Source organism: Coloeus monedula (assembly GCF_965178545.1).
Source record: "Coloeus monedula genome assembly, chromosome: 27".
Lineage (NCBI taxonomy): Eukaryota > Metazoa > Chordata > Aves > Passeriformes > Corvidae > Coloeus > Coloeus monedula.
The window spans coordinates 3,933,089-3,945,293 of record NC_138807.1 but is presented as its reverse complement, the minus strand read 5'-3'; the positions used below and the strand labels follow the sequence as shown (position 1 = coordinate 3,945,293).

The window sequence follows — 12,205 nt, the reverse complement described above, 5'->3', positions numbered from 1 at the left end:
CTCATCACAGGAGCTGCCGTTGCTGCCGCAGCCCGTGCCCGCGGGCTCGGCACGGAGCCACCCGCCAGCCGCTCCGGGGGCCAAACCCTGCGGCGGGGCGGGCAGGACCGGGAGCTGCCGTGGGCAGGAAGCACTGCGGGCGGCCGTGGAGGAACCCCAGCCCACACACCACCGCGTGTGGTGGCACCTAGAAAGGCATGGGCAGTGTTTTGAGAACTCCCCTACACCCAAAAGCAGGGGGACACTGCTGAGCTGGGCGAGCAGAGAGGGGCTGTAGGAGAACCCCCCCTCCCCATGCCCGCCCCGGGTTATCTGAGATGTCTTTTCCAACCTAAATGGTTCCACGATTCTGTGTGATGCGCTCCCGGGCTGGTCATGGCTCTGAAGGGATTGGGCAGGGGGTCAGGGGCTGTGCCATGCCGGCCCCCGGCACAGGGGATGTGGCCGAGGGGGATCCAGCAGCAGTTCCCGTGGAGCTCAGCGTGCCAAGCCGCAGGCGGCCGCCCGGGAAACATCCCACATCGGGACCCAATTACCGGCAGGAATTGTTTTGTGAAATACCAAACCCTCATGGCACGGCCCGAGATTGGGAACAGATTTATCTGCGTCGCGGGTTGCTCTTCCCCGCTCTCCCCTTCCCTCCCACCGCACAGAGCAGCCTCGGAAAACCCCAGCATGCAGCTGGAGCAGATGGGATGTGGCTCCTCGTGGCTGCGGGGGGCTCCCCACATCCCCAGACCCTGGTGTGGATGCACAGCCCCAAGGAGGAAAATTTTCCTGCGACCCCAGAACCTGCCCAACAAAACCGGACATGCACCAGTGTTTATTCTGGTTTTTAATTATAATCCAAATCATAACACAGCCGTAAAATGCCCCAACAATATGGAAGAGGGAATGTGGATGTTCCCAAAGTGTCTGCCTTGGGGGTCAGAACCCAATCATACAAAAATAGAAAATAAGGTATTTTTACATATAATATATATATGATATTTATATAAAGTCAAGAGCTTTTTGGTGTCAGAGCTGAGCTGGTATTTACACAGGTGACAACAGAAGAAATGAGAGAAGGAGTAAAAATAAATACAGGTGTGGGCAGAGCAGGGGGTGTGGGGCCGCGCAGCCGCGGTGAGGGGTCCTCGGGGGGGATGGACAGGGCCAGCTCCCCCCGCAGCCTGGGCTGTGCCCAAAGCTGTTCTGGCAGGCAGGGATTAGGAGGGCTGGGGGCAGCTGCCCCAGGCGATGGGCTCTGGGTAGGGGGACAGTTGTGCCCCCCAGCCAGGGCTGCCACTGCAGCCCTCTGAGCACTGGCGTCGCCTCTGAAGATGGTGGGAGCCTGGTCTGAGTGGGCCTAGGAAAACCTAAACTGAAATCCGTTTGAACACACACATGCTGAAACTTTAGGAGACAATAACATACATATACTTTTTTAATATATATAAAAATATATATCTATCTCTCTCCAATCTGATGCAGCGTGCGCTGCCTTTCCTGCCGCTGGCAGCTGGGGCCGAGCCCCTCAGGGAAGGCGAAAGCGCAGATTCCCTCTAGACCTCGAGGTCCTGGCCAGAAACGTCAGCAGAGTACCGAGAATTAATCCAAAAATAAATAGGCCCAGGGCTGCCGGCCAAGGACACGTGGGGGGGGCCCACGGACACCCCTCCGCTCCGCGCCAGCAGCAAGGAAGGGCACCGGCCAGCGGAGAGCTCTGCCGGGCACCGGAGCATCCCAGGGCAGCACGGCCTTGCTCCGGCCACGAGCCCCCTCCCCTGCTCCCTGGCCAGCAGGATGGGAATGGAACCCCCTGCGACTGCTTAACATACACAGGGATAAATAAGGATCTTTTTATCTTAATAAATATCAGGTATATGGTTTGTACAATATACACATAATGCCCCTGTCTCCCGGCTCCGGCTCGGCCGAGGGACGATTCACACATAGTTCTCCTCCACGCTGTCCGTCTCTGCGGAGAATTTGGCCGCAGCTGGAAACAGAGAGAAGTGGTGAGGGGGGTGTGAGGGCCAAGCAGGCACTGGGGGTCGGTGCCCGCTGCCCCCTGCCCTGCCCTGCTCACCTGAGCAGCTCCCGTAGTGGCGCACGCCAATGGAGCGACCGCGGTGGCAGGTGGCTCGCCGCAGGTGGCACGCCGAGGGGTAGGTGACGTTGTTGTTGCCGCACAGGGCATGGTCCAGGCTGGTGGGCTCGGGGCAGGGGGCCGTCCGGCACATCACGCAGTGGGCGCTGCCCGTCTGGTCCACCACGCAGGTGTGGGTGCCAGGACACACCACGCTGGAGCAGGACTCTGCAGGGAAACACAGCGTTGGAGTGACCCCAGGAACAGCCACCCCCTTCCCACAGCTCCTTCAGAACCCCAGGGAGGCTTTGGGCATCATCCCAGGGAAACCCAGTCCCTTCCCACCTTTTCCTACCAGGGGACAGAGCAGAGCTAGGGACCGGAGGGTCCTGATGTCCCCCATGGGTGCTGTTCCCAAGGTCAGGGGCTGGCAGGCGTCGGCATCCTGAGCGCAAGGGAGCTCATGACCTTGAGCCCTTGGGCTCGGCCCTGGCCCGAGCTTTGCCGCGCGGGAGGAGCCGAGGTCCAGCTGCAGCAGCGGAGCGCGGGGCTGAGCCCGCTCGGCGCAGCGGGACCCGGCTGGGCCAGCGGCCGCACGCAGGTGCCTTGGCAGGAAAGCAGCAGCCACTGCGGCCAGGCTGGCAGCCGCCGCGCTGGCCTCGGCGAGAGGGAAGGGCAGGGTCACCCTGGACCCGACCCAGCGCTGGAGCGAGGGTGCACGGGGGTGGAGGGAGCCTGCGCAGCAGGATCAGGCCCTGCCCGGGGCTCTGCTGGAGCGGGTGGAGGCTCATGCACCCCCATCGTCCCTCCACCCTCCTCTCTTTCCCTGATGGATTGGAAGACTTGGCATCTGCAGCTCCCAACTCCCATTTCTTGCCCCATGTTTTCCTGCGCAGTCCAGAGCAAAGCCTTCCAGAAAGGAGGGCTGGAAAAATAACCATAATCCTTCTGACAGCTCTTGGCAGGGCTGGGAGGATCGCTGCACTCTTTACAAAAGAGGAAAAAAAGGGGCTTGACGTTTGTAAATGACATTTTAGGGACTGTTACTGCTCAGCCCGCAGCAAGGCCAAACCCCATTGCACCAACAAGCTGCAGTGTCCCCTCAAAGGGCACTGAGATCCATGTCCTGCAGGGCCCTGCACCAGGACAGAGCTTCCCTCCTTGTCCCACAGGGAATGGGGACAGGGACAGGGACAGGATGGGGGTGGGACGCAGTGGGGTAGGGACACGACTGCACCTTACTTTTGCATTTGCCCTGGTACATCACTTCGAGGTCGGGGTGGTCTCTGCACTTGGCCGTCAGCAGGTCACACTCGTCCCGGTAGGTGTAGCCATCGGAGCCACAGACCTGCAGCTTGCGGGGCAGGCTGGAGCAGTCGGGGGCACAGGCACACTGGGGACGCCCGTGCTTCATCTTGCAGACCTTGTCGGGGCCGCACACCACCCCCTCGCAGCTCTCTGGGGACAGAGGGCAGCAGCACATGAGGACGCGGCACTGGCTGCCCCCCACCAGGGAAGGGTCCGTCCTGCCCAGCCCCACGGTGTGACACCAAGTGGGACAGCATTGCCCTTGTGGTCCCAAGCAGCCCCCGGGTCACGGCACATGTGCTGACGCCGAGCTGGCCCAGCAGCATCTGGATCTGCTCAGCTCCTCCAAGGAGCAGGTCGTTGGCTGCGACTCCACGCAATCCTCCAGTGCTCACCCCAGCCGGAGCCCCGGCTCTGCTCAGCACCAGCTCGCTCACTGCTTCCCATCTATTTATTCTTTGGAAGGAGACATTTCTTTTTCTTGTGCAATGGAAAAATCTATCTCTACAAGGCCTCAGTTCCACCAGAAGTAGCCGGGAACTTCGCGAGTTGTCCGGGCGATCGGGAATGCCGCTCCCAGCAGACAATGCCCGGCCCTGTCTCGCTCCGTGACTGGAACACAAGAGCGGGAGGCAGCAGCCAGCGCCGGTCCCCAGACAGGCAGATGCTTTGTCCCCCCGGGTCACCTCCCGGCCAGCGCGGGGGCCAGGTTCAGGGGGTCCTGCCAGTGCCCCAGGACCGTGCCCACGCCGGCGGGGATGGAGAGGGGCTGCCAGCTCCAAGCAGGGGCCCATCCTGGTGTCCAGGGACCCAGACACTGGTGCCTCTGCAGGGAGAGGCAAAGGGGTCAGCAGCAGGGATAGGGGGCTCTGGCTGGGGCAGCTGGACTCCCCTTTGCCTCCCAAAGCACAAACATCCCTCATCCCAAAAGGACCCAATGCCCCCACAGCTCCCAGGACAGAGGCAATGCCGGGACCTATCAGCAGCCACGAAGAGAAGCGCAGGGCAGGACCAAAAGGCTTCCCAAGATGGGGATTCACCCCCAGCAGGAAGGATCCCAGCAGACAGGGTGTGTGCTGGGAGCTCTGGGAGGCACAGAGGGGGATTTCCCTGTGGGAGGTGGGCCACCTTAGGAGACATGGAGGAGGAGGAAAGGGAGAAAGAGAAAGAGGAGGAGGATGAGGAGAAGAAGGAGAAGGAGGAAGGGGAAATTCCTTGTCTGCTTGGCTCAGCTGTCCCTGGGGGAAATTCCCTGCTGGGAAACACTTTCCCATTTTGCTCCCTGATTTCCATAGCTGGGGCCTGTCTCAGGGAAGAGAAGACTGAGACTGGGGGACCCCAGGACAGAGGGGGACAGCTCCATGTCCCAGAGCTGCCAGAGCAAACGAGACCCTCATCACCCTCCACTCTGAGATGTTGCCAGCAGAGCAGAGTCCGATCATCCAGACTATCCCAGCAAGGGATAGTTGGAGCAGTTGGAGAATCCGCCCGTGACCCCAACCCTGCAGCCTGGCTTCCCCCTGCACTGGGTCCTTGGGGGGGACACGGTGTCCCCAGCAGCTGCAGCCAGGAATTCCACCTCCCCCCAGAGACCCATTTGCAGAGCCCCCAGGGTCCGGCCAGCACCATCCCTGGCTGCCCCGGCTGCAGCCCACTTTATCCTGGAGTAACCTCTCCCAGCCTCACAGGCCCAGGGAGTGGGAGCACAGCTCCTCTTATCCGCCCTCTTCCAAGGCCTCTGGAGCCTGGTGAGGAGCAGCACCAGCTCCATCTGGATGGGACAGGCAGGGGCTGGCTGCGGGTGGGGGGTTGTGGTGCACGTGCTGGCCAGGCTCTCTAGCGATTTCCTCAAAGATCCTGCTGCCAGACACCAAAAAACCCCAGGAAACGCAGCCCCCACCAAGGTCTGTGGCCAATAGCAGTCCCCACTGTGTCCCCCAGCCTCCCGACAGAGATAAGTGAGGTGGGTGCAGACTCCTGGTTGAGGGCTGCCCGTCCCCACTGCACTTTGCCTCCAGCACAGGGGAGCCCCTGGAGAGGGTCCCAGTGCTCCCAGCTCCTTCCAAGCAGTGATGGGGCCAGGGCCAGGATCTCGCTCAGCTTTTGGCTGGTGCAGAGTGCAACCCCAAGCTGCAGCAGGACGGGCCTGAGGAGCTGCCATTGTGGCAGTGCTGAGGGGTGCAGGGCACTGGGGGAAGTGGTTTTGTTAAAAACCTTTTCCACTTTAAGCAAATAACAACATGACCTTCCAAAGCCCTGCTCCTGCCTCCTGCGGGCAGCAGGTCCTTGAGCGTGTTCTCACACAGCCACGCAAGTGCTGGAGGATCCGCAGCTCTGGCACACGCCAAAACATCTGGCGGGGCTGGAACTCACAGCTGGAGAGTTTCCACTTCTGGAACTGCCCGTTACATAAAGCCATTTCACACACGCGCTGGGAGGAGCGAGGGGCAACGGAGGGGAAGAAATAGATCTTTTTTTCCTTAGAAAAACCTGATGAAGTTTCCTTCTGAGCAGCCGTGGTGAGGGCAGGGGAGGGAGGCCCCAGCGCAGAGGGGTTAACTTGGGAACAGCCAGCCCCAGATCCTCTCCCTGCATTTGGCTGCCCAGCCAAGACCTGGGTCATGCATCCCACTCCCCTGGGAGAGCAACTAAAATACACTCAAAACGAGAGCAGCCGGGGGACACAGGCTGTCCCGCCAGCCCTGATCCACAGCAGCATCCGTCCAGGAGCTGCAGCAGCAGGAGCATGGGGTCAGCAGTCCCCAGGGTCCCTGTGCTGTCCCAGACCAACAAGGAGAGCCCCGTCTGGTGAGGGGCAGCCCAGCTCTGTGCTGCTGCATCAGCCGGAGCTGCAGACTCTAAGTATTGCCCCTAGGGCTCCACACATTCTCTCTGGGCAGAGCTCGGCCCTACAACAGCCCCTCACCCCCCCCCAGCCCGCTCACCTTTGCAGGGGTGGCAGGTCACCAGCCCCAGGAAGCCCAGCAGGCTGATCTTGTTGCCTGGGTAGGTGTAGTTAGACCAGGCCACGTCCACGTTGCCGTTGGCACAGCATTCCTCCCACGTCACGCCTGTCTTCAGGATCATGGTGCACTTGGCCTCCTTCCCCTGTTGCAGCCAGCAGATTCCACCTGTGGAGAGGGCAGAGGGTGAGGGATCCCTGCTGTGCCAGAGCCCCTGTGAAGGGCAGCGAGATCCTGGCTGTGGCTGGACCACCTTGGGGCAGAGGCACAGGGATCACTCCAGTTCCTGGGATGAGTTGAGGAACCTAGAGATGCTCTGTGCTGGCTTCTGTGGCACAAGACCTGTCCCAGAGCAGGCATCCCCAAGGGTCCCTGGCATGGCAACTCAGTGCCCCCATGGCCACCCCAATGCCTGCGACCTGCTGCCAGCCCTCTTCTGCCAACAGGCTCCAAATCCAGCACTTGTACCACAGGGAGGGACCAGCTATCCAAGCACTCCCCGTGATGCTCTGGGAGATGCCCAGCCTGCCAACCAGGGTCTGGGCTTGCAGCTTGCCTCCCCCTTGCCCTGCTCTGCCTGCATCTCTGCCCAAATTCTGCCTGGCCCCACAGAGAGGGGGTCCCAGCCCAGGGCAGCAGACAGAGTGAGGCTAGTGGGTGGCTGCCGTGAGGGCTGGATCTCCTGGCATGTGCCAGTGGCCCCACGGAGGGATGGAATTTTTCCCTGACACGGGAGCCCGACACCCACGGCCTCTGCAAGGAGCATCTGAGCCAGCAGCTGGAGCACAGGGCACTTGCCCCAGCCCTTGGGTCTGGGCCAGACCCGCGGCACCGGATCCCTCTGACTCAAAAGCCTGTTTGTTCCGTGACCCACCAGCAAATCAGTTAGATGATTTTTTTTTTTTTTTTTTTTTTTTTGTGAGTGATTTCTTTGCAATTTCCGCCTCTGCAAACCAGCCTCTTGTGACGCTTATTTGGGTTCGAGCTCTCATTAGCTGTGCTTGAGGTTTGCTAAACGGCGAAAGATGGAAGGGAGGGATGGGGGCAGGGACGGGTCTTGCGCTGCCAGGCGGGAGTCGCTCCCCTCCTAAGCAGGATTCACCCTGCTCCAAAGCGGAGCCCGCCCCCGCCCTAGACCCCCTGTGCCCCCCTCTTTCCCCACGCACAGGATTTTGGTTCGGTCACAAGCACACGGGGCTCCCAGCCCGTGGATGGAGCAAACCCTCGGGCTGCGGGAAGCAGCGCCTGGACACCCCGAGCAGCACCAGCCGCTCCAGCACGCGGCTGGCATCGGGGTTTTATCCTGCACGGATTTGTCCAATTGCTCTTCCAAGCCCAATTTCCCGTTACAACACCGCGCGGCCCCCGCTCCCCACGGAACACTCAGCATCGTGCGAAGGGAAGGTGGAAACTCCCGCGCCGCTGCGGGAGAGGCGACACCGGCAGCACCGCACGGCTTCGAGGTGCTGGGACGGGCTGATAGAGCCCCGGTCCGGGGTCTTGGGACGGCGTCTCCCACTGTCCCGACGCCGCCCAGGCACGGCGAAAGCCGCTAGCACCGGCAGCGGAACCGGGAGGGTCCAAGCTCCGTACTCCCCACCCCGGTCATGGACCGGCCCCGCTCCCGGCCCGTCCCACTGGGGAAACGCAGTCCCGAGCCGACTGTGCCGCCCGCAGCCCGGGAACGGGGATCCCCCGGGACACACGAGGGTGCGGGATGCCGGGGTCGGGCAGCGGCACCGCCGCGATCCGGGACGCGGCAGCGGGGCCGGGCGGGACCCGGGCGGTCGCTCCCGCCGCGCAGCCACGGGACCCGCCCGACGGAGGGACGGCGGGGACCGGGACACCCGAGCGTCACCGCCGGGAACCCGGCGGCCGCCGCTCCTCCCGGTAAAGCGGGTTTGCGCCGCCGAGAGCCCGGCATCCGCCCTGCGGGACGGGACAGCGGTGTCCCGGGGTGCCGCCCGATAACGGCGCCGCGACCCCGGGCCGGGCCGCCCCCGCCCCGAACACCTGCCGGCGGGAGCGGCGTTACCGGCGGCCGGGGCGGAGCGGGCGGGCGGACTGCGCCGGGACCGCCGCAGGGATCGGGACCCCCGTGGCTCTTACCGTGCGCGGCGGCGGGGCTGCAGAGCGCCAGCAGGCAGAGCGCCAGCCGCAGCGGCATGGCCGGGCCGGGCGGGGACGGGCCGGGACGGGCCGGGGCGCTCCGGTGACCTGTTGCTGTGAGGCGGCGGCGAGGCCGGCTGAGCTATAAAGCGGCGGGGCGGCGTGAATCACCGGGCGGGGCGGCGCGGGGGGGCCGGGGCGGGGGCAGCGGCGGTGGAGTCGGGGGGCAGCGAGGGGGATGAGCGCGGGGGGGCGGGGGGAGGCAATGAGGGTCTGATCGTCACCGAGTGGGCGGGGGGGGCTCGTGTCCGTGCGTCCCCCGGAGAGGGCGGGGACCGGCATCCCGGGATTGAGATGGGTCGGGGAAGGTTTGGGGTGCTCCCCGTGATCGGGGTGCAGCGGAGAAGAGCAGTGCCTGGGCAGAGCCCGCGGCGTGGGGGACCCCAGAGCACTCCCCTGCACGATCCTGTGCTGCCCGCGCGGCTGTGCCTTCCCCACCCATCCTCGCATGAACCCGAATCTGCCTCCTCCTGCCCTTCTCCTCCTCCTCCCAAAGCAGCCCCGGCTGGCAGCAGGGGTACGGTGTGGGCTGTCTCACATGTGGCTCCTTTCATCTCTGCTCCCCAAACGCTCCCACAGCTCGGCCGGTACCCAACATCACCCCCAACGTTCAGAGGGAAACTGAGGCACCACCTTGAGCCCTGCCAGGCAAGGAGGGGAAGAAGAACTGTGGGGCCGTACCCCCATGGCACGTGCTGCCCCTGTCCTCCACAGATGTCCCCATCACCACGAGGACTGCTTCATCTGGCTCCTGAACAGTTTCCCTGGGCTGGGGAACTGCAGCTGGGCCAGCACTGCCAGGCTTTGCGGCGCTCCCAGGCTTTGTGGGGCTCCCAGCAGGACAGGGGAGGGCAGCAGAGAACCCAGGGCAAGGCAGGTCAGGTTTGGCCTTGCTCCTTGCTTGGTGTCCCCACAAAGAGATCACCCACCTGTCTGAAGGGGAGTCAGGATGCACCAGGGACCGTCACCCTGCTCCCCAGGCACAGCGCTGGGGGCACAGGGCTTTCTGCCACAGCCCAGGGCTCTTTCCAGCCCCAAGTGCCTTGTCCAGCTCCCGGCCACGCAGCTGAGCAATGTTTCACCCCGTGCACTGGCCCCAGCTGAGGTCATGTTTTCGGCAGGGCTGAGCCGGGCTCTTTCAGAGAGGGGCCCCGGCCGCAAGGCCCACGGGACCCTGCACCACCCCTCTGGCCCAGCAGCAGCCTCCTGGCTCTGAGTGGTGCCAGCACAGCACGAGCAGCTTGGTTTGGCGTGGGATGGGGCTGGACACAGCTCTGGTCCAGTGGGACATGGAGCAACCTGGGTCCCACGACAGGGGGAGCGGGTGCAATGCCATGTGCCAGCATGGACAGAGAACTGTGTCACTGGCACTACCACATCTCCATCCCTCCCTCCATCCCTCCAGCCAGCAGGCTGGCTCTCACCAAGGCAGATCTTCCCTCCCTTCTCCCTTTACAGCCCTTTGCACCCTCGGGACAGGTTGGGAATGGGGACAGCTGGGTTTACCCCAGATGGCATTGGTGCCATCCCCAGGTACAGGAGCCCCGCAGTCCCCGGCACCTCCAGAGAGTGTTTGGTGGGGACAGGAGCACCCAGCGTGGGACAGTGAAGGGTCCTGGGGGAAAGGACAGAGCCAGCAGCCCCTGGCCACCAGGCTCCCAGTGTGCTGCTGGCCCTGGCCCTGGCGCTGCTCCCGGCCCTGTCCTGGCTGGCGTGACCCAGGCTCACTCGGCCGCCTCGGAGCAGTTGCCCATGTAAGGACAGAGGGCTGGGGAGCCAAACTTCCAACGGGATGTCCGTGAGCGAGCGGGTGGTGATGCACTCACGCACATGCTCCAGGATGCAAGAGGAGCTCACAGAGGCCAGGAAGGGATTTTCCTTGGCTGCGAGTGGGGTTGCACAACCGCCGTCTCTGGCGGGGAAGGGGTCAGACCTTGCTCAGAGCAGCAGGCGCTGCTGCATCTGTAAGGGAGCAGCCAGGCTCCTGATGTGAGGCAGGAGGAGGCTGGAGGCCAGGAGGGAAGTGGGTCCCTGAGGCAAAGGGGGCTCAGAACCCTGATGAGGCTGCCCTGCTTCCAGGAAAACCATGCTGGGGGCTTTGCTTGCCACTACCCTGGCTGTGGCTAAAGCAACTTGCCTGTGGTGATGCCACAGGCGGGGGCCAAGGCTGGTTCTCAAGCAAAACTGGGGGCAAAATTCCACTGACCAGCCCCACGCACAGGGTGACACTGCCTCCCTGAACCCCACAGACACCCCACGGGGTGACTGAGCCCCAGCAGCACTCACGGAGCAAGTGGGGTGAGGAGCTGTCCCGGGATCGGCAGGAAAGCAGCCTGCAGCACCCTAAGGGAGACAGAGGAGGCCCTGGGCCGGGGCTGGGGGCAGCAGGAGGCACTGGAGCAGGGACAAAGGAGCCTTTTGGAGCACAGTGAATGGTGGCCTCACATCTGACCTTTCCTCTGGGCACTGGTGCTACGCTGGATCAGGGCTGCAGCAGGATTTTGGGACAAGGTTCAGACCCAACCATTTTCCCCCCAAACCCCAGCTGCTGCATGCTGCTGCTGGGCTCCTTTAAGGAGGGAATCTCGCCTCTCTCATCAGTTCAGGCTAATTAAACTCTGCTAAACCAATTAGAGCTGCAATTTGCAACAAGACGTTCTATTGAGAAGAAGAGCCCAGGGTCAGGGCAGAGGTTTCATACCGCCGGCATGGATCTGTGGGCAGGTGTTGGCCAGGGCCCTGGATGTTGCCATTTCCCTGACGGAGCGAGGTGATCCTGGCCCCATTCCTCTCCTCACCGCAGTGGAATGCCCCAGTTTCTCTCATGCAAGCGGAGATGCTGCCAAACACCGCAGTGGGGAGAGGGGCTGCTGGTGGGAGCTCCACAGACCCAGCTCAGGCTTATCCATGAGCCCATGGGACCCCAGGAACCCTCGCGGACAGGCTCAGCTCAGCAGGGCCAGCACTAGAGCTCAGTGTGCACCCAGTGAAAGGGGACGGGATCGAGCCTCGGTCACATCCCTCGGAGCACGTGGCGAGTGGCCAGAGCAAGGCGTGAGCCGAGGGCACGGCCCCGGGGCTGCTGCCGGCAGCCTTGACCCTGGGGCGGGATTTTCTCCTGTGTCCTCACGGCTCCAGCCCAGTGAATTGAGTCAGTGCTTGTTTGGGGAGAGAGTGTCGGGACTGCACCTTGATGGCCGCGCTCCACCCCCAGCGCTGACACGGAGCTTCGCCCCGCGCCCCGGGGCGGCAGCGTCACCGCTCCGTGCCTCAGTTTCCCCATCTGCTGAGGCGAGATAATGCTCCTCTGCTTGATCCTGCGCTATCTCCCAGGAAGGTTGCAGGGATTAGTTTGCTAATGTTTGCAAGGAGCTTTGAAGATGAAAAGCCGTGAACAAATGCCAAGAAGTGCTGAGCTGGATTCTCCTCGCCAAGTAATCGTTTCATGTTCCTGGGACACTTCCACTTCTGTGGATGAAGGAAGGCAGGGCGGGAGCGCCAGCATGCAGGGCGGGCTGGGAGGCTGACATACATTCCCAAGACCTGCCTCTCCAAATCTGATCACCCATTCTGTTTGATTCCTGATCAAACTCTGATCCCTCCTGCTGATGCTCAGACCCAGACCCCCTCCCATCGCTAGCACCCTGCAGGCCACAGGAAGCATCACCCTGGGGGGATTCACCCCTCAGAAATG

The 12,205-nt window shown here is 63.0% G+C and overlaps 1 protein-coding gene across 1 annotated transcript; it reads right to left on the bottom strand.

Annotated features, from left to right (window-relative positions):
• Positions 1 to 919: 919 nt before the first annotated feature.
• Positions 920 to 8,560, bottom strand: FSTL3 (follistatin like 3). The gene is made up of 5 exons (XM_082298098.1): positions 8,452 to 8,560; positions 6,325 to 6,510; positions 3,314 to 3,529; positions 2,072 to 2,299; positions 920 to 1,981 (listed from the first exon to the last, which is right to left on the bottom strand). The coding sequence occupies exons 1-5, from the start codon at positions 8,507 to 8,509 to the stop codon at positions 1,929 to 1,931; spliced, it is 741 nt and encodes a 246-aa protein (XP_082154224.1). The 5' UTR covers positions 8,510 to 8,560; the 3' UTR covers positions 920 to 1,928.
• Between the last annotated feature and the right edge of the window lie 3,645 nt (positions 8,561 to 12,205).